At 38.4% G+C, this 23,741-nt stretch overlaps 1 protein-coding gene across 14 annotated transcripts in view; it reads right to left on the bottom strand.

Annotated features, from left to right (window-relative positions):
• LOC108245298 (teneurin-3) overlaps window positions 1-23,741 on the bottom strand; it is a 401,662-nt gene that overhangs the window by 143,421 nt on the left and 234,500 nt on the right. For 10 of the 14 annotated variants that reach the window (XM_017432073.3, XM_017432076.3, XM_017432074.3 and 7 more), the window contains 2 exons: window positions 21,153-21,326; window positions 4,092-4,359 (listed from right to left, as the gene is read on the bottom strand). In XM_017432073.3, the coding sequence (XP_017287562.1) occupies window positions 4,092-4,359; window positions 21,153-21,326 (442 nt within the window). Of the gene's footprint in view, window positions 1-4,091; window positions 4,360-5,639; window positions 5,662-21,152; window positions 21,327-23,741 lie in introns of those variants that run through there. The other 4 variants (XM_017432082.3, XM_017432083.3, XM_017432090.3 and 1 more) reach the window with 2 other exon arrangements.

Below are 23,741 nucleotides of genomic sequence, written 5' to 3'. Positions count from 1 at the left end.
GATTAGAGTGTGGTACCAGGTGCCATCAATTTTGAACCTTTTCACAAGATTCTAATTTTCTGATATGATGAATTTGAGATTTTCATTTGTTGTCATTTGTAATCATCAAAATTAAACGAAATAAACATTTGAAATATATGAGTTTGTATTTAATGTATGAATATAATATACAAGTTTCACTTTTTAAATGGAATTACTGAAATCAATCTACTTTTTCATGATATAATTTTATGACCAGCACCTGTATTGCAGTAATCTATTACTCTACACCTCTAAACTGGACTCTTTATGATTATTATTATTATATATTAATCTTCAGTCACCGTTAATGCAGCCCGAAGAGACCGAACGGAGCAACATATGCACACAAATTTGATATCAAAATGACCGGCTCGGTCTTGGCATGCAGGCTTTTATTGGTGTTTCAAGTTACCATGGCAACGTAATTCACAAAAATGACACCATTTTGTACCCCTCCAAGTTTCTTTCAGCTTCAACTTGGGATGAGCGAGTTCACCACTATCTGTATCTGTTCAACCATCTAAATTATCTGTATCCGTATCTGTACTAGGAGTGGGTAGGGCCTAACCCGGAAGTGGGCGTGACATACCACCAGCCAAACTTAGACAAAGCACACGGCAAAAAATAAAAAAAAATTAAAAAACCCGACCGGAGTGGAGGCAGTGACCGACGCGTCACAAGCCGTTTTCAGCTCTGTCTTGTCAAATACACCGCGTATGTTGCACAGCTTTCGCTGTAGAGATGTATGTGTGTATAGGGAGGGGCGGGCGCTCTGTGACTGGCCAATCACAGATCGGGAAAACAGTCAGTTACCCAATGAGGATTTTCCTTCTGGATGAGCACGGATCGTATCATGCTTGTACTTGTAAAAAATGCGTTATCTGCTCAACCTTAGCTTCAACTCATTCATTTTTAAATATATGGAGCTGAAATTTGGTGTGGCAGTAGCTGAGACAGAGCCCCATCGCAAACTGAACGCTAAAAAAAAACATTAGAGTTAACAAGGTCAAAATTGAGACCTAAACTTGTGCGGGCTCTAACTTTGCAACCATGTAACGTAAGAAGGTCAAACTTTACAGCTGGAGTCCTCCCGATAGGTCATGGGATTGCCCTTTGGAGTTCAAGGTCACAAGGTCAAAGGTCAAGGTCACAAGAACCTGTGTGCTCTAGCTCTGAAACCAGTAAGTAGAAAAACTTCACAACTGGACTCCTCATGTGTTCAGGATCAGCCCTTTATTATGTCTTTCTATAACTGATCAGCCTTTGGAGCCATCTTCAGTCAGTATAAATGCACTAAGAGGCACTCCCCTTCAAAGTTTCTGCAGGAACTTTCCACTTATTAGCTACCATTCAGCTACGTTTAATTTTTTCTTACCATTTTACTACTTTTAACTACTGATCTGCTACTTTTAGCTTTCAGCTACCATTCTGCTTCTTTTAGGTACTATTATGTTCCTTTTTAGCTGCTTTACTAATCTCAGCTACTGCTTTGCTGATTTTAGTTTTAGTCTGTTCTGTTACTTTTAACTACAATTTTAGTACTTGTTCTTCTCATTTTAGCTGCTGTTTTGCTCATTTTAGATTTAGCATCTGTTTTGCAATTTTTAACTACTGTTCTGCTCCTATTAATTTTTAGGTACTGTGCTTCATGGCTATTAGTTGCTGTTAAACAGCTTTTAGCTTTTAACTTGTTTTTATGCATTTTGGCCTCTGTTATGCTAATGTTGGCCTTTTTTCTGCTTGTTTTAATAGCTCAGTTTTAGGTCTCAGTGTTCATAGAAACTGCAATTTATCGAGTTTAAATCATACTACATGCAGTCCAGTTTAGTCTGATTCATTGTACAGGGTGGGCCATTTATATGGATACGCCTTAATAAAATGGGAATGGTTGGTGATATTAACTTCCTGTTTGTGGCACATTAGTATATGGGAGGAGGAAACTTTTCAAGATGGGTGGTGACCATGGCGGCCACCATGGTCACCCTCATGGCAACCCTCCTCTCCCACTCTTCACACACTGATAACAACACCGCAGGAGAAATGCTAGCACAGGCTTCCATTTCGTAGTTTCAGGTGCTGCACATCTCATATCTTTACAGCATAGACAATTGCCTTCAGATGACCCCAAAGATAAAAGTCTAAGGGGGTTAGATCGGGAGACCTTGGGGGCCATTGAACTGGCCCACGATGACCAATCCACTTTCCAGGAAGTGGAAATGGGAGAAGAGGGTTGCATTGACAATCCAACACAATGGGCAGCACTTTCAACACATTTTATAAGTGGTGAGAAACTTGTAAATAACTCATGAAAGAATAAAGTTACATTAAAACCAAGCACACCATTGTTTTTCTTGTGAAATTCTCAATAAGAGTGATGTGTCACATGACCCTCTTCCAATTGAAAAAAAAAGTTGGATCCAAAATGGCCGACTTCAAAATGGCCGCCATGGCCACCACCCATCTTGGAAAGTTTCCCCCCCTCCCATATACTAATGTGCCACAAACAGGAAGTTAATATCACCAAGCATTCCCATTTTATTAAGGTGTATCCATATAAATGGCCCACCCTGTAGTTACAGAATGCTCTTTATGTCAGTTCACAGCAATCTGACTAACTGTGTTTCTTCCTTCTCTTGGCCTGACTTCAATTTAGTTGTTCATATATCACTTATTTGGCCGACCATGTCCTAAGATGATGTGAGTTTCCATGAACAAAGCTGCCATTGTGGAATCTGTGGATGTGTGGAGTGGCATTGATGTGGAGTATTGTGTATAAAATGTGTGTCTGACATCTAACTATTCTAAATCCTGCAGCTGGCTGAACACACAGACTGTCTGTCATTACTACACCATAGCATCGAGCCACCATTCAGACTTACTCTTTCTTATATTATATGACCAGTAACAGTCATGTCTCAAAATATTTAGGTTTTTCATTGAAGAAAAGTTACAAAAACAGGGAAATTCAACACAAAATTAAGGAAATTGTCATCTATATCACTGTAATGTTTATCAAAACAGTTTCTTTCTAGCCAGTATGAAGGTGAGCTGGAGGAAACCCAGGAAGTTATGTGACAGTAGGTGGATGTTGTGTCTGCAAAGATCAATACTATAGTATAGCTCAGAAACACACACACACACACACACTTTGATATAACATCAGCTGACAGGACTGTTGAGGGAAAATAGTGTTTGAACAGAACATTACTGTTCAAATACATCACGTCTGTTATATTGATTATCATAACACACATATCAACATATCCTCTAAAAAATATTGCTGCATCACCATTTTTTTCACAGTTTTATTTTCTAATATTGTTTGTTCTGAAAGTTTGTACTTTTGGTCCAGAGAGACTTGTGTTTTGTCCTAACAGAACTGCTCCTGCTGCTACTGGGTGGATGAATGTTGACCCTCACACTTGTTTGATCTTCATTAGAAACTGGTCTGTGGGGTACCAGCACTTCTATCCTGTGCACGTGGTTTACGTATTTCATCCTTTGAGTAAACATGCTGTTCTCTAATTTGATCAAATCAAATCTTTGGCACCCAGACAGCCAAACTCATCTGTTACTCATGTCTCTCCAACATTCTCTCTTTTAAACATGAGTCTAAAACTGCAGTGAGTTAAATGAATCTGCTGCATTGGTCTGATGACACCTGAAACAGGTTTAACTCTTAATGAGCCTCCCAGTGATGTGCTTCTCTCCCACACACAGGTAACATTTGACTGGGGTGTCAGTCATATTAATGAACACCAAAGCCGCTTCGCTCCTCTGTCGGTGCAGTTTCCATCACCAGTGTGAGCTCATCGTCCTAATATGATGTTGTTTGGAGAGGAATGTGAGAGTCACCTCAGCTGATGTACTGCCTAATGTTAAATGAATGGTAATATGTGAACTGTTGCTCTCTCCATCACTGTCACAGACTCAAAGATCAGGGTGTTCTGTGTTTTGCTCAAAGACTCTGCAGCATGTATTAGTACCAACCGTTCCATGGCAAGTATGAGACCCAGAAAACTGAGATCAAAGACTGTACAGAAAGATAAAAACATCTGAAGTCCATTTACCTTGTTTCCAGAGGCACATTGCTACCCAGCACCCAGCTGTCCTGCAGCGGGACGCTCTCGGGGGGCGTGGTCTGCAGCTCGGCTGGTGATTGGCCGGCCACGGGGGCCGGGCTTCCAGAGGGAGGAGTTAATTGCCGCGATGAGTTCAGCGTCTGTCCAGCAAGGTGTGTGGAGCCCAGGGCGTGGTTGAGAGCTGTTACTGAGGGCTGCTGACGATGAGGAGGGGGCACAGGAGGCAGGCTGGGGCCATGGTGATTGGATGATTGTTCTGTCAACAATAGCACAGAACATGAATTTAGGATTGCTAAATCACAACTAAATTCAGCAACACGAAATGTAAAATTTGATTTACAGTTTGATCAGGAAATACAAAATGAATAATAATTAATAAAATTGATTTAAAACCTAATAATTACTAAAAAATTGCCTTAATTTATATTTTGTAGTAATAACATTATATTTATAATGATGAACCAAAGTAATAATTATAATAATATAACAATTACAAACATTACACATTTTCTGACAAATGTAGCCTAGATCAGACCTTGCCCATCTTTACTTCTGAGACATTCAGCCTCTTTAAAATGCTGTTTTTTATACCCAGCCCTCTCTCTTTGGAACCACTTTATTAATATGTGTTGCTGCTATTAAACTTAAAGTCAGCTTACTTTTCCAAAAAAAATTACAAATCTTTTGTTTAAACATTTGATAGGTTTTCTATGTTCCATAGTGACAAAAATATCGCTTTATGAGATTTAAAAGTCATTGCATTTGGTTTGTATTAGAATTTTACACAATGTCTAAACGTTTTCAGAATCGTAGGTTTTTTTCTTTGTTCACACATTCTAACAACAATGATGAAACACCCGCACTGAGCCAAAAGGTGGCAAGAACATCAACAAAATTTTTTGCTAAATTTACTAAATTCAGAGACCAGAAGAAGAAGAAAAAGAAGAAGCAGCAGCCCGATGCAAAGCTGTAAGTCTTTGAGGTAAAATGTCTTTCAGCTTTAGGAGTTTAGACACAGCATTTGTTTTGAAGCAGCATAGCTGAAATGTTTTATTTGATGTACAGGAGCTGAAAACCATTTTGTTTTATATACTTGTTAAAACTATCTATAAAAAAACTATTCTGTCAGTTTTACTTACGTATGTCCATTTTCAGGTCACACACTGATGACATTTGAAATCCTCCTATTTTTATGTTAACAAAATTTTTTTTTCTGATTTGGTCATTTTTCTGTGTTTTCTGTGTGGATGAAGACATTTAAAGGATTGATGCTAAGTTTACAAAAATATTTTTAGAAACATCAAATACAAAGGCTGTTTTGGAAAGACAGCATTCCCGTGTGGATGGAGCCTTAGACTTTTAAACTTCACATTTATTGACTATGAACATGTTTTTACAGAATCTGGGCTATTGAAAGCAGAGAGAACTGTAACTCAACACTGAACTCAAGCAGACTAAATGTTGATGAGTGACTGACCTTCACACACAGAAAAAACACATTAGATTTTTGTAAAAATATTTGCTTAAAAAGCTGACCTATCATCAGTTTTCTTATTCCTTTTTTCCCCTCTTCATGTCCTCTGGGTGCTGTGAGGGAAAAGAACAGCAATGCTTGATTTGATTTGCATAAAGAGCATCACATCACATTTCCCAGACCTGCTGTTATTTCTCTCCACAGCTCTTGTGGAGCCAACAGAAAACAAAGATGAAGAGGAGGAGGAGTGGAAGGAGAAGGAGCACTTTCTGTTTGGAGTGTTAGTTTCAACCTCACTCCTCTGTCTGCTCACTCTTTCCATATGGTGGACTACAGTCAAGTGAGTTTCAGTCATGCAAGCCTTCTCAACAGCTAAATATTAAATAACACACAAACACAAAAGTCAATGTCCCAGTCAAGACTTAGTGTTGCTGATTTCAGCAGATGAAGTCTCAGATTGACTTGTGAATTCTCCTACATTAAAGGAATAGTCTGGTCATTTTTTAAGTGATGTTCTGTGAAACAGTTATTAATAATTAGTACTTTATCAGCTGTGACATCAGTCATAGAGTACAGAGTCTGGAAAAAAAGCAGAAGTTCCTCCAGGCTAGGTTAATAAAACAAGGGCTTCCATCTCCATCTTCTACCGCTTATCCGTGGTCCGGTCACTGAGGCAACAGGACCAGGAGAGAAACCCCAGCAACACTCCCCAGTTCCTCCTGGGGGATACCAATGTGTTCCCAGGCCAGAGAGGATATATAATCCCTCCAGCGAGTTTTGGGTCTGCCCCAAGGTCACTTTCCAGTGGGACATACCCGAAAAACCTCCAAAGGGAGGTGTCCAGGGGGCATGCTAATCAGATGCCCGAACCACCTCAACTGACTCCTTTCGATGTAAAACAGCAGCGGCTCTACTCTGAGCTCCCCCCGGATGATGGAGCTCCTTACCTTATCTCCAAGGCTGAGCCCAATCACCCAATGAGAGAAGCTCATTTCAGCCGCTTGTATCCAGGATCTCGTTCTTTCAGTCATGTTCCAAACCTCATGACCATAGGTGAGGGTTGGAACATAGATGGACTAGTAATTTGAGAGTTTTGTTTTCAACACAACTGTTTCTTCACCATGACCAATCAAAGCAAAGCCCTCATTACTGCAGATGAGGCCCTGATCTGTCGATTCATCTCCCGTTCCATCCTACCATCGCTTGTGAACAAGACTCACAGATACTTGAACTCCTCCTCATTCCCCACCCGGAGGGAACATTCCAGTTGAGAACCATGGCCTTGGACTTAAAAGAGCTGACTCTCATCCCAACTGTTTCACTCTTGGCTTCTCCAGATCTACAACACATGAAGACTGGAGAGTCAAACTCCCTTTACCCCCTTAGCAAACCAGCAAGGGTGAAGATCTGGTCCACTGGTTCACGACTGGAATGAAAGCCACACTGCTCCTCCTGGATTTGAGGTTTGACAATCAATCAGACTCTCTCTTCCTACCCCCTAAAGTAAACTTTCCCAAGGAGGCTGAGAAGTGTGATCCCCCGATAGTTGGAATACACTCTCTGGTCCCCCTTTTAAAAAATGGGAACCGGGAACCCTGTCTGAAACTCCACAGGCATTGTACCGGTCCTCCAGGCGGTTAAAGAGATGTGTCAACCATGACAGCCCCACAATGTGAAGAGCCTTTAGCAACTGAGGATGCATCTCATCCTCTCTTTTTTTGATTACCTTGGTAAAATTTGTATTTATTGTGATAATACAATAAATACAATTCATATGTGAAATGAGAAGCATAATTAAGTTAAAAAGAACATTTGGTAATGCTTCAGTCTTCATTATTCTATTTTAATAGTTATGTAAAGGTAAAAGCATGTGACTGAATTCTAGCAAAAAAGAAGTTCTCACCTCAGGTTAAAGCAGGATTTTGTTTTGAAATACATAAATAATAAAAGCTTTATTTTACTTATTCTGACTTGGTAGAGTTGGAACTTGAAACCTATATGTTGTAATTTCATTTCTGTGGTAAAGTGTAAATGCCAAAGTTTAGACTGATTGAGAAGTCAGTCAATAGATTATATCAAACAGAAAAAAAGTTAATAATAGGAGTCCTAAAAGTAGCTCAAAAACAGCTCACTCAGACAGAGAAGAAAACAAGAACACAAAACAAATTAAAAGTTTTAGGAAATGCATCAATGGTCAGCAGTGTAAAGATACGGTGGAATGAGGACAACATGAAGAAGTGAGGCACAAAAAGAGGCCAAGGCAGACCAAGAGAGGGCAGAAATCAGACATTTAGAGAAAGAAAAAGACAAAATAGATCTTGTAGAAAGGAAATAAAAGAGTCGGTGACATTTGAAGGGAGGTCAGCAGAAAAGTTAAGTCTTATGTTTCTTGAAGAAAGAGAACTCATTCCACCTCAGGATTCCCAGAAAGGAGAGGGAAGTGAGGACAGGCCTCTGTCTCAACTTATGCTGGTAATTGGCTGAAAAGTGACCCTAAACTGTATATACTAGGGATCCCTAACTGGTGAAACAATATCCTAAAGTGAAAAATATATTTAAAAAATCTTCAGACAGACAGACAGACAGACAGACAGACAGACAGACAGACAGACAGACAGACAGACAGACAGACAGACAGACAGACAGACAGACAGACAGATAGATAGATAGATAGATAGATAGATAGATAGATAGATAGATGCAGTTCTATTCAAATCGGGCGTTAAAAAGTAGCCATGAACACATTAAAAATGCATTCAGTTTTCTTGAAAAACATCATTCAGACTTTTCCCAGAGGTTTTTTGTCTAAGAATGTAACTTTGCTTTGCTATTGCAACATTAGACACATCTGAAATAATGAGACAGTTTTGTTCTTTCAACTATAGGCTTATTGACAAGGCTCCTTCAATTCAACTGTTTTGTCAAATACATTCAAAAGAAACAAAACAGACAGAAATTTCAGGCTATTTTGTTAGAGTCAGAAAATCACATTTCTAAAATCAGTTTCCGATGTTTTCAAACGTAACTAAAACCTGGTAGTCCACAGTAATATAGATTGAAAAAATTGACTGCTCGATGCTTTAATCTGGAGTCATGAGTCAGACTCCCAGCCCTTAAAAGATTATCAGTTTCAGTTTATTGACAACATCACTGTAAAATAAACCTGCATGTGTGAATGTGTGTACTCCTTCTCACTTCTTTTCAACATAATGAGTTTCCTGAAATAAAATCCTTTCAACCCCCGAGCTGATGTGATTCAACAATGATGTGACTGGGTTGGAATTAGGGCTGGGCAATATGACCAAAGATTATTATTGCAATATATTGACCTTTATTATGACATACAATATCTCTCTCAGTATTTTTAATCCTCCTTTAATCCCTGTATTAATGTTTAATTCAACACCTAATGCAGTGATGAACTGTGACTCAGACGTTGATCCTCTGACCCTTGTTTCCTCAGTGGGATAAAAACCAACAACCTTTACAGCTGTCCTCTCACATGATCCAACAGCAGGAGAGACTTTAACCAGTTCAGCTTCAGAACAAAAATAAAGATGTAGTCTAACAACAGGACGTAGTGCAAGTGTCCTCTGACCAATCCCCACATTATATTCTGGTACCAATTGATGACAGCGAACCAGAGTGAAATATTAATCACAAACACACAAAACCAGCTAAATCTATTCTCATACACACAGCACTCACACACACACAAGCTGAACCGTGTTAAACAACCTAGAACAGCAACAATGTCACACAGAGAGCCCAGTCATTATAGGTTACTTAGGTTTAAAATAAATTCAGCACATTCTGAACAGGAGCTTAATAAAATGTCTGACATTAAAGCATAATGATCACTGCTCAAAATATACTTCAACAGGCTATGAGACAGCAGCACAGGAACCAAAATAAAGCCATTAGCTCAACAAAACTTCCCATTTGATGAACACCATTACCATTTCCACTCCCACTCCAACCTTCAACCAAAAAGGTATATCCTGAGACCAACAAGTCCATCCTCTGACTCTAAAGTGCAATAATTCCTTTTTCATGTTGTATCAGATGTTTTATCAGCTACATGTTAGCAGCAGTCTCTGAATCATCATGTAGAACACACACAGCCACATGAGTTTTCAAGGAGACAATGTGAAAGTAATTCTGATGGCGATGAGACTTCTGTAAATTTCTTAAGGCAGGAATGCTGAAATCCATCCAGTTTTGAATTGAAAAAGCTCCCCAAGTGGAAAGTAAAACGTCTTCAACTACAGAGTAGTTGTCACCAACCATGACACGATGCTCCAGTTCTGCCTTCTGTTCAGATGTACTACCAAGGATTTGTATATGTCCACAAACCCCAACTTTTTCCCCCAAGATATTGATGGCTCTGGTTGTTGTTTTTTTTCCTCCTAAAGTCAGTCATGATCTCCTTTGTCCTCATTCAGGAACAGATGATTCCTGCAGAGTCATGTTGAAGATGTGATGCAGGATATCAGACAGGTTTAAGCACAGGATTTCAGGACCCAGGGGCTGATGTGATTGAGGCCGACAACCTTGCCCAGGTGTATTTTCTCCACTTGTCCCCTAACCTGGCCTATCATCACAGACAGACAGGGGTTGTGGTCACTGAAGTGGAGGCAGTGTTGCTGACTGAGGCTGCCCACCTGGTGGTGACAGTTATTAGACGTAAAGCCACTGATCTCCCACCAACACTTTTTTGATGCTGTTTTGATGGAGTTTATCCTCCACCTTTTGTTTGTAGGCCATTGCACCTCCTCAACCTCACCTTTTAGTTCTAATTGTATCATCTTCATCTTATCTTTGTCACCAGATCTGAAGGTCTTCTTCTTCTCCTCATTCAGCAGGAGCGTCAGGTTATTGGTGATATGAGGCTTGTTATTGAGGAAGCAATGAGCAGTCTAGGTTGGAATGGTGGTTGGTGTAGTCTGTTATGCCGTCGGTTCAGGCATTGATGTCATCCCCTGGTGGCAGGCAAAGCACATCACAGGCAGTGATGCCAAAACAGTTCTATGGAGCCTTGCTGGCTTCCTGACTCTACCTCCTCATACACCTAGAACATCTGCTTACAGGAGAGTAGAGTCCAACCTGGCATGATTAAAAATCACCAGTAAATAGTAATGAAAGCCTCCAGTTGTTTAGCTTGCAGCTTAGCAACAGTAGATTGGATTACATCACAAACTGCTGCCTCATTGCTGATGGCCAGATGTGAACCACAATAAGAAAAGTGGAGGAGAACTCATGAGGCAAATAATTTGGGCGCATGCTCATTGGTAAAAGTTCAGTGTCCTGCAAACACTGACACTTCTTCACAGTAACATGTCCAGGACTGCACCACCATCACCATCACAGAAATCCTTCCACCTCTCCTCTTACTTGTCAGCGCAGCATCACTGTTGACTTGAATCATCCTGAAGCTAGGTATGGAAACACTCTGCACATCCACATTTAGCTGAGTGTTCGTGAAGAACAAATTGCTGCTTTCTTTGTACTCCCTCTGAGACTTAGTCAGTGCCCACAGTTTTATTTGCCAGGGACCTTACATTCCCCATGATGATGTTTGGTACTAAAGGCTTAAAGCTTCTTCTCTGTACTTTAACTTTTGCTCTGGCTCTTTGTCTTTCCCTCTGGTCTCCTCTGGAATTGTGAGTCTCACCCTGGATGGCAATGATGATGCTTTGGAGAGTGCTAGCAGCTTGTTTCGTGTTTGTGTAAATAGAAGACCGTTATTTTTTTACAGAGTAAATAATAATGGTGATGAACAATGTTAGACTATATGTAAAATTTATTTTGACAAGATATATGCATGAAAAATAGAAAGAAAGACATAAATGAAAGTCACAAGTACACTAGAAAGGTAAAAATAAGGCAAAAATGTCAAGAGCTGCTGCCACAGGCATTTTTTTTTATTTTTTATAAAAAGGTAGATAATTTTAGTTTGATGATTTTAATAAAATATGAAAATAATCCATAGCTTGTTTGTCTATAATATAACAATGATAACAATGGAACACAAACTTGTTTCCCTGTTTTTTGTCTGAACACTGCACTGCACCTAACCAACCAGAAGTTTTTGTATTCTCTCACTGGGCATCCGTGTCAGAACGCCCTCACCATTAAAACAAATGTAAACACAAGTCCTGACAAACACTTTAATAAAACAATTAGACATTAGAAGTTGTAGCCAGTAGACATTTTGTTTTGGACACGCTATCTGACTGGTGACTCATTGGGTTTACATAGGATACTTAGCTGCTGAGCCACCACCTTCAGCTACACTAAAAATAGTAACAGGTGGATATGATACTGTTGTCAAAATATTATTGTTGCTCTGTTTAAGGTAACTGCTCAGCAAAAAATAAAAAATAAATAAATAAAAATAAGAAGCTGCCAAACATACATTTTTGGAGCTTTTACAATCCTGTTGTTAAAAAGGGGATGCTTCACAGTAAGAAGAATGACCCTGTCCCAGTGTTTTTGAGATGTGTTGCAGCCATCAAATTCAAAATGATCTTATTTTTCCAATAAAACAGTGCAAATTTCTTAGTTCAAACATTTGACATGTTTACTATGTTTCATTGTGAAGAAAATATGGGTTTATGACATTTAGAAATCACTGTGCTCTGTTTTTATTTACATTTTACATAATGTCCCAACTTTTTTCCAGGGTTCATAATACAGGAATCCTAGAGTTGAATTTACTACCTTTTACCTCTTATCATATATTGTGACCACACTGTAACTTATAGTAACAGACTAAATACTTGAGCCAAACTGTTATTTTTTTTTTATTATTGATAATATTTGTATGTATGAATTTGAGTAACTGTTATAATACTAGTTGTCAAATGTTACTTTTAATTTATTAGAAGAAGCCAAGAGTCAGCAGTGATTCTATCTATCTATCTATCTATCTATCTATCTATCTATCTATCTATCTATCTATCTATCTATCTATCTATCTCTCTCTCTCTCTCTCTCTCTCTGATTTTGGGGTTGGGGTGGTAATTCAGCCTTTTGTGCGTTTTGCTTCTGGTTCTGCTCACCATTTTTCTTTTCTCCCCTCAGTGACTCTTGTTTCTGACATCTTAGCTGTAACATTTGTGTTTTCTTTTGTAGTTGTGTCAGACATTACACATCCTCTTTAAAAGTGAAAAAGATGCAGAAAGACAGCTGGAGACACAAGCAATGACCCTGAAAAAGAAACAATATCTAAATGAAATGGTGGTGTTCAGGGAAAGTGAAAGCAGAAGAAAAAGAAGAAGAGGAAGCTTGAAATTACGACTTAATAAAATACGGCAACAGAAGGGAAACAGCATCTTAGAGAAAAAAAGAAGCAAGTCACATTGTATTTACAACAGGCTGGCTGTGACTGACAGTATGTAATCCAATTTCAACAGTCCATTTGGTCACAAGTTGTGTAAAGGCTCTGCATTGCCTTTTCCTTGAGAATATCTTTCCATATAATAAAGACAGATATATTTCTCAGAAAGCAATGGGATTATTTTTATATTTATTATCACTTTTGGTTACTCAATGTCAAAGCCGCAAATAAGATATAAATCCATCCATCCATCCATCCATCCATTCATCCACTTTTTTTTACTCATTTCTCCTTTCCAAGTCACGGGGAGTAGATGTCTATCTTTAGCCATAACTGTGCGAGAGGTGAGAGACACCTGGGCAAGTAGCAAGCCCTTCATATGGACACAGAGACAAGTGAGACAAACAGCCATTCATACTCTCACTCACACCAAGGGACTATTTAGGGTTACCAAATAACCATGCATGCTTTTGGTGTGTGGGGGGAAACCAGAGTACCTGGAGTAAACCCACGCATGAACAGGAAGAACATGTAAACTCCACCCAACATTCAGTAGGACTTCTAGGAGCCATGATTCTTCAAACAGATTGGTCTACTTTCTGCTGCACATGCTCAAAGAAAAGCACATGATAGCAGGCAACAGTTAGGTAGGTTCTTAATTGTGCTGGAAGGGTTTTTGATTTACTCAACCAATCAACACGTGTTCATGTGTAAACCAATCACATCCCACACACTCTAGAGTTCCTACTGAGAAAAGAAAGCGCCTGTTCTGAGGAAGGAGTTTAATTAGACATGATAAATGTAGTTATAAGAATTATGAACAGCCACAGTATCACCAGTAAAATGAAAGGCCTGGCATTTGTTGAAGGAATACATATCACCTGCTGCCCTCCAAGCCAGAGGTTTAGACCAAGATCATCTTAGTGGTGTTGTGGTGGAAAACCCATGCAATATTGTAATATATCGTGTAATCTTGCATGATCCATCAACGCTTGGAGTATGTGTTGTAAATGACTCTCAGCTACTACCACATCAAAATTTAGCTCAATATCTGTGAAGTTGACTGAGATATAACCATTTTAGTATTGACACCAAAAGTTATTCAGTTGTAGAGCCAATGATTACTATCTGAAAGTTAATCAGGTATAGACATCAACACATTAACTATATGAAAGATTTCAACGTATAATTTGTTCAGTGATTCATGAGATATTGCGCTAACAATACAGACAAACAAACACAGGCAAAAACACTATCACGCTGCCTTTGCCTTTCGGCGATAACAGCAACAAAGGAGGTGAAAACATAATGCAGATTACAGTATGTAATATCCAAGCCATTTACTGGATATTATTTCTCATTCAGTCTCTTGTAATCCAATGCATTATGGGTAACACACACACACACACTGTGTCTCTTTCTCTTTGTCTTCACCTCCTTAACTCCCTTCTAAAGTATCTGTGTGTGTCTCTCTCTCTGTCTCCAGCGTCTTCGTTTGGAGTCTGACAACATTTTGATTTACTTAAGTGACTCCATTCTGCAATCAGCCTCAGACATGAACTGTATGTTCCTGCTCCTGTCCTCTTTGTGTGTGTGCCTGACATTCATTAGTCTGATCAATGATTGAGTCTCATCTTGTTCCTCCTTTCTCCTCTTTCCTTTTTTTTGTTTGTTTTGTTATCTGTGTTGCTCTTTGCTTCAACACGTCTGTTTTCTCCATCCCTTACTCTCTTCCCTGTTACTGATCAGGTCTGGTGTGAAGAAATCTGTTTTTCTCTCCTCCTTTGCTTTCATTCAGCGGCTCATTGATTAGTTCTGGTGTTGAAGAGAATTGCTGTCCCAAAGTAAAAAGCACTAAGTGTAATTTGTGTTTTGTCTTTGCTGTGGTCTGACTGGCCTTTTGCTTTCACTATAGTTGATGTCAATAAAGCCTGGCGTCATCCTGCCGCTGGCAAAGAAACTTCTCTTTTTCATGGAGCTTTTTCCACTCCAAGCTGATTGACTTGGCGTCGATCAAAACCTCTAAAGGCTGGACAATGGAGTTTCTTTGGCATCTTTTCACTCTCTATGGGGCAAAACCTGTTTGTGTGAAAGAAAGGTGGAGTATTGCACGGCTGGCTATCATCTCTTAAAGGCAAACGTCACCTCTTGATGAAAGCTTTTTACACGGCTATTAAAGGCAAAGCAAACTAATATAATACTGGACTTTTCGTAAATTTTAAAGGTGCACTGGTTGCATTTTTCTATGTTGGTACAGACTTTCAGATTCAAAATTTCAGATTTGAGTTTTGGACAATTCTGATTTTTCTCTATGAACTTTGACAACGTGAAATATTTTGACCAATATATTTCTATTTTTATTTTATTTTCTGTTTTATTTTTACATATTTCAACACAGCAGAGGTAATTCCAAAAATTAATAGCATAATTTTTAACAAATGTTACACTATCAATTAGTGCTCAGATTACATGATCAGACAAGACTCAGCTATTACTACACCAAGTTTTAGCCCAATATCTGTAAAATTTCACTAAGTTGTAGCTAGTTTTGTGCTGGCCAATGTCATTTTCCTGTGACAGCCATCTTGAATTGGGATGACTCCAAAAGTTAATCAGTTGCAGACAAAGGTCTGTGATTTAATCGGTCAGCTGATAAATTGGACAATATTTGCAATTTTAGTACCATATTTTCTGCATTGGATTATAAGATGCACTGTCAATGAATGGTCCATTTTAGAACTTTTGTTATATATAAGGTGCACCGGACTATAAGGCACGTGGACCTCCCAATTTTTGTAACTTCACACAGACCCCGCGCGCCGGGCTCCATTTAAAATGGACGATTTTGGTGCTCTAGCTGAGCTGGTTCGCCTGTATCAGCATTTATATGATCCCTCTATGAGAGATTACGAAGATAATCAAATCGTTCAAAACTCAGGGAAGAATACTGCACCAACGCACGCCTACACTGCTCACTCAGGTCTGCGCTCTCAGGTCTGCTCACTGTGCGCAATGCTTCAAAGCGCCCCTATAACTTAGCCTTACTGCTGAAGCAGTGCGGCTTTGTAGTGTACCAAAGTCCTACTAAAATATTACGACTTCCTACATATACAAGGCACTCCAGATTATAAGGCGCACTGTCGTTTTTTTGAGAAAATTGAAGGCTTTTAAGTGCGCCTTATAGTCCAGAAAATACGGTAAGTATTACAATCAATTATGCTTGTGCATACTTCGTTGATTTCCAAACAGGCATATCTTTAGGCAGCACAGTGTTGCGGCTGCTGCTGACAAACTGAAACACATGACCAGCACCCCCTGTCCATCAAAGAGCTATAGGAAGACAGGAAAGTAGTCACCAGTCTGTTGGCTAGTTTCTGGAAAACTGTCATAAATACTCATAGTGAGAATGGTTCACTTTGTACTCTAAGTTTTTAGAGTCAGTTATATTTATTTGGTTAGATATCAGATGTTATTTGTAGAAAAAAAATGTGCGGATAACCGTAAGTTTCATTTATTGAAGCCTTCAGTTACCTGTAGCTTAGTTAGAAATATGTTCCAGTCAGCTTCAAGCCTCAGAGCTAAACTATTAAAGACCTTTATGTTTACAAGCTTCAACATTACCAGCTGTTTTATAAAAGACAATCTCTTCCCTCCAGTGGCTGTGTGAGACTTGACAACTACACACACCATGTTTGTTTATTAGTTAGCAAACATTGGCTAAAGTGAGCTGCTCAGTGTGGTCATTAGTTAGCACACAGAGGCTACATTAGCTGCTCCATGTGTTTATTAGTTAGCACATAGAGGCTAACATGTGCTGCTTTGTGTGTTTATTAGTTAGCACATAGATACTAACGTGTGTTCTTTATTTGTTTATTAGTTAGAAAACAGTCGTAGTAGCTAATGTTCTTTATGGGATAATTATTTAGCACATAGAGACTAATTTGAGGTTCATTGCATGTTTATTAGTTCGCTCAGAGAGAGAAACATGAGGTGCTGGTGCTCCACGTGTTTAAAAGTTAGCACACAAAGACTAGTTAGACATAAAGACTAACGTGAGACTCTTTGTTTGTGCATTAGTTAGCACACAGAGGCTAATGTGAGCTTTTGTGTGTTTAAAAGTGATCACACTGGACAAACTGTAGATGTATTCAGCTAAGAAGGAGAGAAATGATAAAGAACAAAAAATGTCTCTTCTGTGAGGGTAAGAAGCTGCTGCAGTGTATGTGAGAGGTGCTGCACCTTTCAGCCTTCACCTTGCAGCAGTTTTACTCACATTTTCTGTACACTCACAGATTCACTGTTATTAACGAGAAACACAATTATACTTGACTGGAGATTATGCAAACAGTGGACATCATGAATGCAACATATAGTTTGAATATGAAGAATGTGAGTTATTTACTGACACGTTTCATAAAATTATTGCAATTAGGTGTGTGCACTGGGCTTTACCTATTAAACAAATCTAATCAACATTACTTCAACACTACATTACTACAACTTCAAGATGTTATTAATGGGTAGTTTTTGAAAATATGAGCAAAAGGCTGTGTATAAATATTGTAATACAAGAATAAATTACTTAGAAAGTAAATTGTAACTTTTTTCCAGTTTTAATTACAGTTTGATGGCTGAACAAAAGCCTCATTTCTTATGGAAACATTTCACCCAGTCGTCTCCAGAGAAGGCACAGTGTAGTATCTACAGCTGGATTGTAGGTTGGGAGCTGAATGAAAACATCATGGAGTCACATAAAGCATCACCAGATCCAGATCTTTATAGAGACAATAGGAAAATGGCAAAACTCTGATGCCAGGTGGAAAAAAGGACTGGAGCAGAAACTAAAGACAGTGTGGCCTTTGTTGTGTTGTTTACAGATTTTTTCTTATTTCAGAAACCAGAATGTGTTTAACTGCTGCTGCTGTCTTGAATGCACCATAACATAAATGTTTGTTTATTTTCTTGAGCACTGTTTTACTTTAAAACAATAATTATCAAATTCAAAGGACATTTGTTTCAAGCATACTAGTATTTTACATGTTGAAGTGAAATATTAGGTTTGTTCTGTAGTAACACCAGAAATGCCAGGAATGCAGCTTATTGCTGTTATGTTCAGTGCTCCAACTCTTTATTTCTTTTAAGTGAAAATGCTCTCAATAGATTTTTTTAAAGCATCCAGAATTGTTTAATGTTGTTTAATTTAAATAATTTTGGTTAATATTTGTTAATTAATTATTTTGTTATATTGAGGTAGACTGATGTTGTATTTAGCAATTAGTCTTCCCCACAATTTGTACAGTGTGATCTTCTTTACTGTGGGTCTCCTGTCGTCCAGCTGACATGTTTCTGCTCTTATATATATGTTATCATTGATCATTAACAGCAGAAAGGATATTACTTACAGTTAAATGAAGAAATAAGTTGATATATTTTTGTTCAATAATGACTTTGAACAAAGCTGCTAAATATTTTAATAAAGACTTAATGGTGAAAATATCTGTAATGTGGTGCACAAAAGAATAAATAAAAATGTTAAGGAGCCAAAATCTGACTTCTGTTGAGTCTGTTTTGTCAAATTATCTGGAGGAGTTTATCAGTAGATTTCCAGTGACACAGAGAGGAAGCCCAGTAGTGTGGAGAATTTTTTTTTTTTTTACTCCAAACATTTTATTGTGAACTGATTTTCAAATTAGCCAGAGATTAAGAAAATAAATAATTTGATAAAACACTGAGGATGACAGTACCAGCTTCAGCTTATTTAGAGAAATTCCAACATTACACGATTTTTATATAGAACATTTTTAAACTCGTTTTACAGAAAGCAGATAAAATTTACCAAGAATATATTTCTCTGACTGATGTTTGGGCATTCTGTTCTTGCTTTTAACTTTAAAGGCCACCACCTACTGCACAGGTAAAAATCTAATGTTTCTGCAGTTGTTAGAAAAAATTATTTATACACTAGGCCTTTCATGCAAAATGAATGCCTGTCACCCTTCACGAAGAGTCTAAAGCTTGTGAAGAGCTTTGTGTGCAGAAACTGTGAGAAGAGATGTTTCTGCTCCAAAGTCCTTTGACTCCTCGACAGGGAAAAGAAACAGGTGGCATGGGCTGAAAGGAGATAAGAGTGAAAACCCTGACTCCCTAGATAAGACAATGAGAAACCTTGCGTAAAGCCTTCATGAAAAGATATAAAATGGAATGTATTTATGCTCTTTCTTCAGACAACTTTTGTATTGCCTAACGTCTGTTTGAAATGTGTCTCCCTGCTGCGAGTAAAACTTTTAAATTGATATCCAACAACTCTGTCATTATTTAAGTGTGAAATTTTCATAACAGCAGTCATTGACATTATTATTATTATTATTATTATTATTATTATTATTGTTGTTGTTGTTGTTGTTGTTATACCTGAACCTGACAGTCTGTGTGTGTGAATTATTATTATTATTATTATTATTATTGTTGTTGTTGTTGTTGTTGTTGTTGTATTACATTGTTCTTTATCATTGTGCTGAGCTGCAGTGTGAAAGTCATTCTGTTAGTTTGATCCTCAGCAGTTTGTCCATCTTTGTTACTGAACACTTTAAAGTTTCCCTCCACAAGCTAAACGCCAGATCTTAAACTGCACTGATTGATACAACACAATAGCAATTGTTTTTGTTGAAAAAATAAAATAAAAAATATAGAGATAGCATCCTGAGGGTGGTACGGTCTTGCAGTGGTTAGAGCTGTTGCCTCACCACAAGAAGGTCGCAGGATCGCGTCCCACCTGGGGCCTCCTCTGTGAAGTTTACATGTTCTCCCTGTGCACATGTGGGTTTAGTCAGGATACTTCCACAGACCAAAACCATGCTTGCTAAGTTAAGTGATAACTCTAAACTGTCTCTAGATGTGAGTGAGAGTGTGAATGGTTGTTTGTCTCTGTGTTTGACTTGTGACCTGTCCAGGTACTCCCTGTCCTTGCAGGGCTTGCTGGTGGTGCTATCATTTTTTATCATCCTTCTCTGCTTTGTTGAGCAGGGTTTCTTGAGGTTGTTTCCTTTATGAAGATGAAGACTTTACCTTTGCTCCCTTCTTCCTGGGTGCCATTTTCGAACACTTGGAAACAATCCACACGCACTGGTCACGTTTTCCAAGGGCTAACAACCTAGTTTTTCACATGTCTGACGCATATCAGACATGCAACCTGTACTTGGCAAATACTTTGGCTGTACTATTCCTCAAACTTTCTGTTGGTGATCACCGGGACCCTGCAGCCCGATTGCAAGCTATCAATCAAACACTTATAGTACTCTGTGAGCTTGGCTCAGTCTGGCCCTTGACTATTTGACCACTTTCTCATTGTCTTTTTTTCCTGCAGTTTAACTGTCTTTTTGCACACATATGAACTGATAGCTTTTCATTTACTTTGGTAAAGGAATTGCAGGGAAAAACACTCAAAAGCTTTGGAAACTTTTCAGAGTAATGTAACAAATAAAGGTAGAAGAAAATTGTAGATAGAGCAGGAAGCAATGAGGGGGATATTTTAGCTGCTTAGCGAACATTGGTCTGTTGGGTTGAACTGCGACTACTTTGAGAAAAAAGGACCACACACAGATCCACACGCACACATTCACACAAGCTTTTAGCCATTTCAAGACTGTAGGACAAAGCTACTTTTTATTGTGTTTGGATGGTAATGTATATATGAGCAGACGTCTGTCTGTCGCTGATTCAATCACTCGTTTTTTTTACTCCCTGTCTCTCTCATTTTCTTCCTTTCATGCTCATTTTCTCTAATGCAGTCTGACTCTAACTGTGGTTCTCAAAGTTTGGTTTTTTTAACTATCAAAGTCTGTTTCCAATCGAATCCCTTCACTAAAAGAGCACTGATCTGGGTCCAGTGGGCAGCCAACACAGCTCCACATCTGGTGTTGGCCCCCTCGGAGGGAAAAAGATTCCAGATCAGCACTCTGAACTGGACTATTTCCAGCTGCTGTAGACCATGGTTTAAATATCCAGACTGATCTCATCCTCAACTTTCAGGCAAACGTACCACAAGGAGCCGGAGCAGATCCCAAGTCTGCCAAGTTCCAACTGAAAAGGCTTTTAAAACTGGAATGTGATTAAAAATGTTTGCTGTAAAAACATGATGTGCCCATTACTGAAATGACAAATATCAACCCAACAAATCCATCCAATTCTAGTTCCAAAAAACCTCAAACAACATGAAGCAACAGAGGCCCTTTACCATGAGTTACAGGTAGGTACAATTGAGCTGCATACTCCTCTTCTTCCTCCTCTTCCTCTTCATATGTGTCTGGTTCAGTAGCGTTGCCTAACAGCGAGTTGTCATGTGGATGAGGCTGGGAATGTGATTGGTCAATGACAGGTGATGGGCAGGAGGGGGATGGCATGGGAGAACCTATGGAAGAACAGAACCAAGAAGGAAAACAAGGAATGATGAATCTGAAAAAAGAAATAAAATAAAATAAAATCATCGAAAGATACTAAAATCTATAACTGAACAATGAGGTGGTGAAGTTTCCTGATGGTGTGAAGTGTTGGGACCATTTTTACACTCGCATAAAAGAACAGGGCTGAGAACTGGGCTCTTCATCACCAGTCTCCTCACTGAAGCAGACTTTATTTCAAGTCATTGAAATGTGTTAATTTAATTCTAAAGATGAACAGGAGTTGGATATTTGTTGTACTGCCTTGAAAACTCACAAGTGTAGTGTTTTTAATTCTATGAAAAGGTCTTCTCAAAACGACTTTTTTGTCTTTTTGAGAAGACAAAAAGGTTAACTAACTTCACAGATAAAAAATGAGTTATGTGTTTTTTAAATCTCTGGATCTCATATCTGTGTGCTGGGAATGAAAACTGAAAAAAAAAAACCTTAAAGCTTGTTTGATACAGATATTATTAAAGACGTATAACATGATTTATCTTTTCTAAGTTTTTTTCTTTAAAAAAATACAGCTGTTATTTCATTTACCACCACCTACTGGAGTGGAGTTTGAAACAGGAAAGAGCTGACAAATATTCTGCACTTGTGAATGTTCAAGACAACATTGAATTCATTCAATTCAAAAGGCCCATACCAAAGATTGTTGGGATTAAGATGTGCCAATACTTTATACCTCTAATATAAAAAAAAAACAAAAAACTGATGGTTATTTTAAACTAAACAGAATGCATCGTGTTGAGAAATGTACCGACTTGTCTGCATGATATCTGGAAATGGCTAATAAAGATCAGTCAGATGTGTCAGGAGTTGTGAAATAATTTGCAGGGACAAAGTCAGTCTTCACTTACAGTAAAGGCTTACTGATATTCTGTGAGAAGTGAAGAAGTATTAAGTCAAGTATTATGTGATTGCTCAGAACATTGTTGTGGCCGTGTTGATATGGAAAAGTGGGTCTTTAATGGAGTCATTTCACTACAACTCTTCCGACGCATCAGAAGCTGTTAGGTTTTGCTGGAAGAAGATATCACAGGTATTGTACATAGAGAAGACCGTGTGGAGACACAGGTGGCTCTCTGTGGCTGTGCTGGCCAGGAGGAAGTACGCCTCAGCCGAGTAGACTAGAGACACGTTTCTTTTGTTCAGTTGTTATTGTCCACCGTCTGTCAGAAATGGCTGCAGTCTCTTTGTGACAAATTTGCAAATGCTAAACGACATTTACTGTCTCACTCTGTGTAATAAAAATTTCTTGTCACAGTAAGGGAAGCAAGAATCTGTAAATGGATAAAAGAGTGGAGAAGCCGGCAGTAACGAAATCTGTCCTGGTGCTGAGGGAGGAGTTTCCTAGGAGTTCTGCACTCTAGTTTTGTTTTTAGCATAAAATGTTCATGCGAAAAAGACCATCTCACAACCTTGTGGCAAGGTTTTTTCACTTCTTGCAAAGTATAAATCCAACTTAAATCTCATCAGATCAGAGTAGGGCTGTGGTAAACCCACATGTTCTGTCGTCATGATGTTCACAACACTCTCCACTTGTTGGTTGTGGACATTTAGGAGAGTGGGCTCCTTGCAGTTTTTGTCTGTGATTTATTGGAAACTTTTGTAAGACTGATAATGCGATATTGATAAAATCTCTCTATATTGTGTAGCCTTAGTCCAGAGGTGACAAAACTCCAAAAGGATTCTGATTTTGACTCTAAGTACACTGAGATTAAAGCGTAACACTATAAATCCTTTCAACAAAAATATGAGATTAAGATTATACCAAGAAAATACAAAAATGTGTATGTGACCCAAAAAGACTTATGGTCCTTCATAGGCATCGGCTGGTATTTGGTTTCAAGGTATACCACGGTTTGAAAAGTCACAGTGTCAAAACCACTAAATTTTTGTCATTCTGTTCCTACAGTTTAAATGCCTGTCATTAAGATACCAGACACAAAGTGTTTTGTTTGTTTGTTTCATTCCCCCCTCTAGTCTCATGGAGCTCTGAGCCACGTTCAGTTGTGTTCAGCAGCCAAGGGTCAAATCCCTAAACTTTTATGTTGTTAAAAAAGATCTTGTTGGCTGGTTGTACATTTTATCTGGAGGATAACTGAGTCAGTCATGGCTCGTCTACCAGAGGAGAAACACTCATCTCTCTTTTTAAGGTAATACTTTGTTGAAACAAACATTTGCAACAAGCTACAAGAGTTAGCATGTTAGCAGCTGGAATATATACAGCCTGCTGCAGACTCCATACAGAGGCTAATAACCAGCTAATTAAATACTAACATCAGCTTGTCAGACTCTCAACATTACATTACAAAGAGCAGAACAGCAGAAAATAAGTTATATATATATATATATATATATATATATATATATATATA

Source organism: Kryptolebias marmoratus, linkage group LG6 (genome assembly GCF_001649575.2).
Source record: "Kryptolebias marmoratus isolate JLee-2015 linkage group LG6, ASM164957v2, whole genome shotgun sequence".
Taxonomy (NCBI): domain Eukaryota; kingdom Metazoa; phylum Chordata; class Actinopteri; order Cyprinodontiformes; family Rivulidae; genus Kryptolebias; species Kryptolebias marmoratus.
This window is presented reverse-complemented; position numbering and strand designations above follow the sequence as displayed.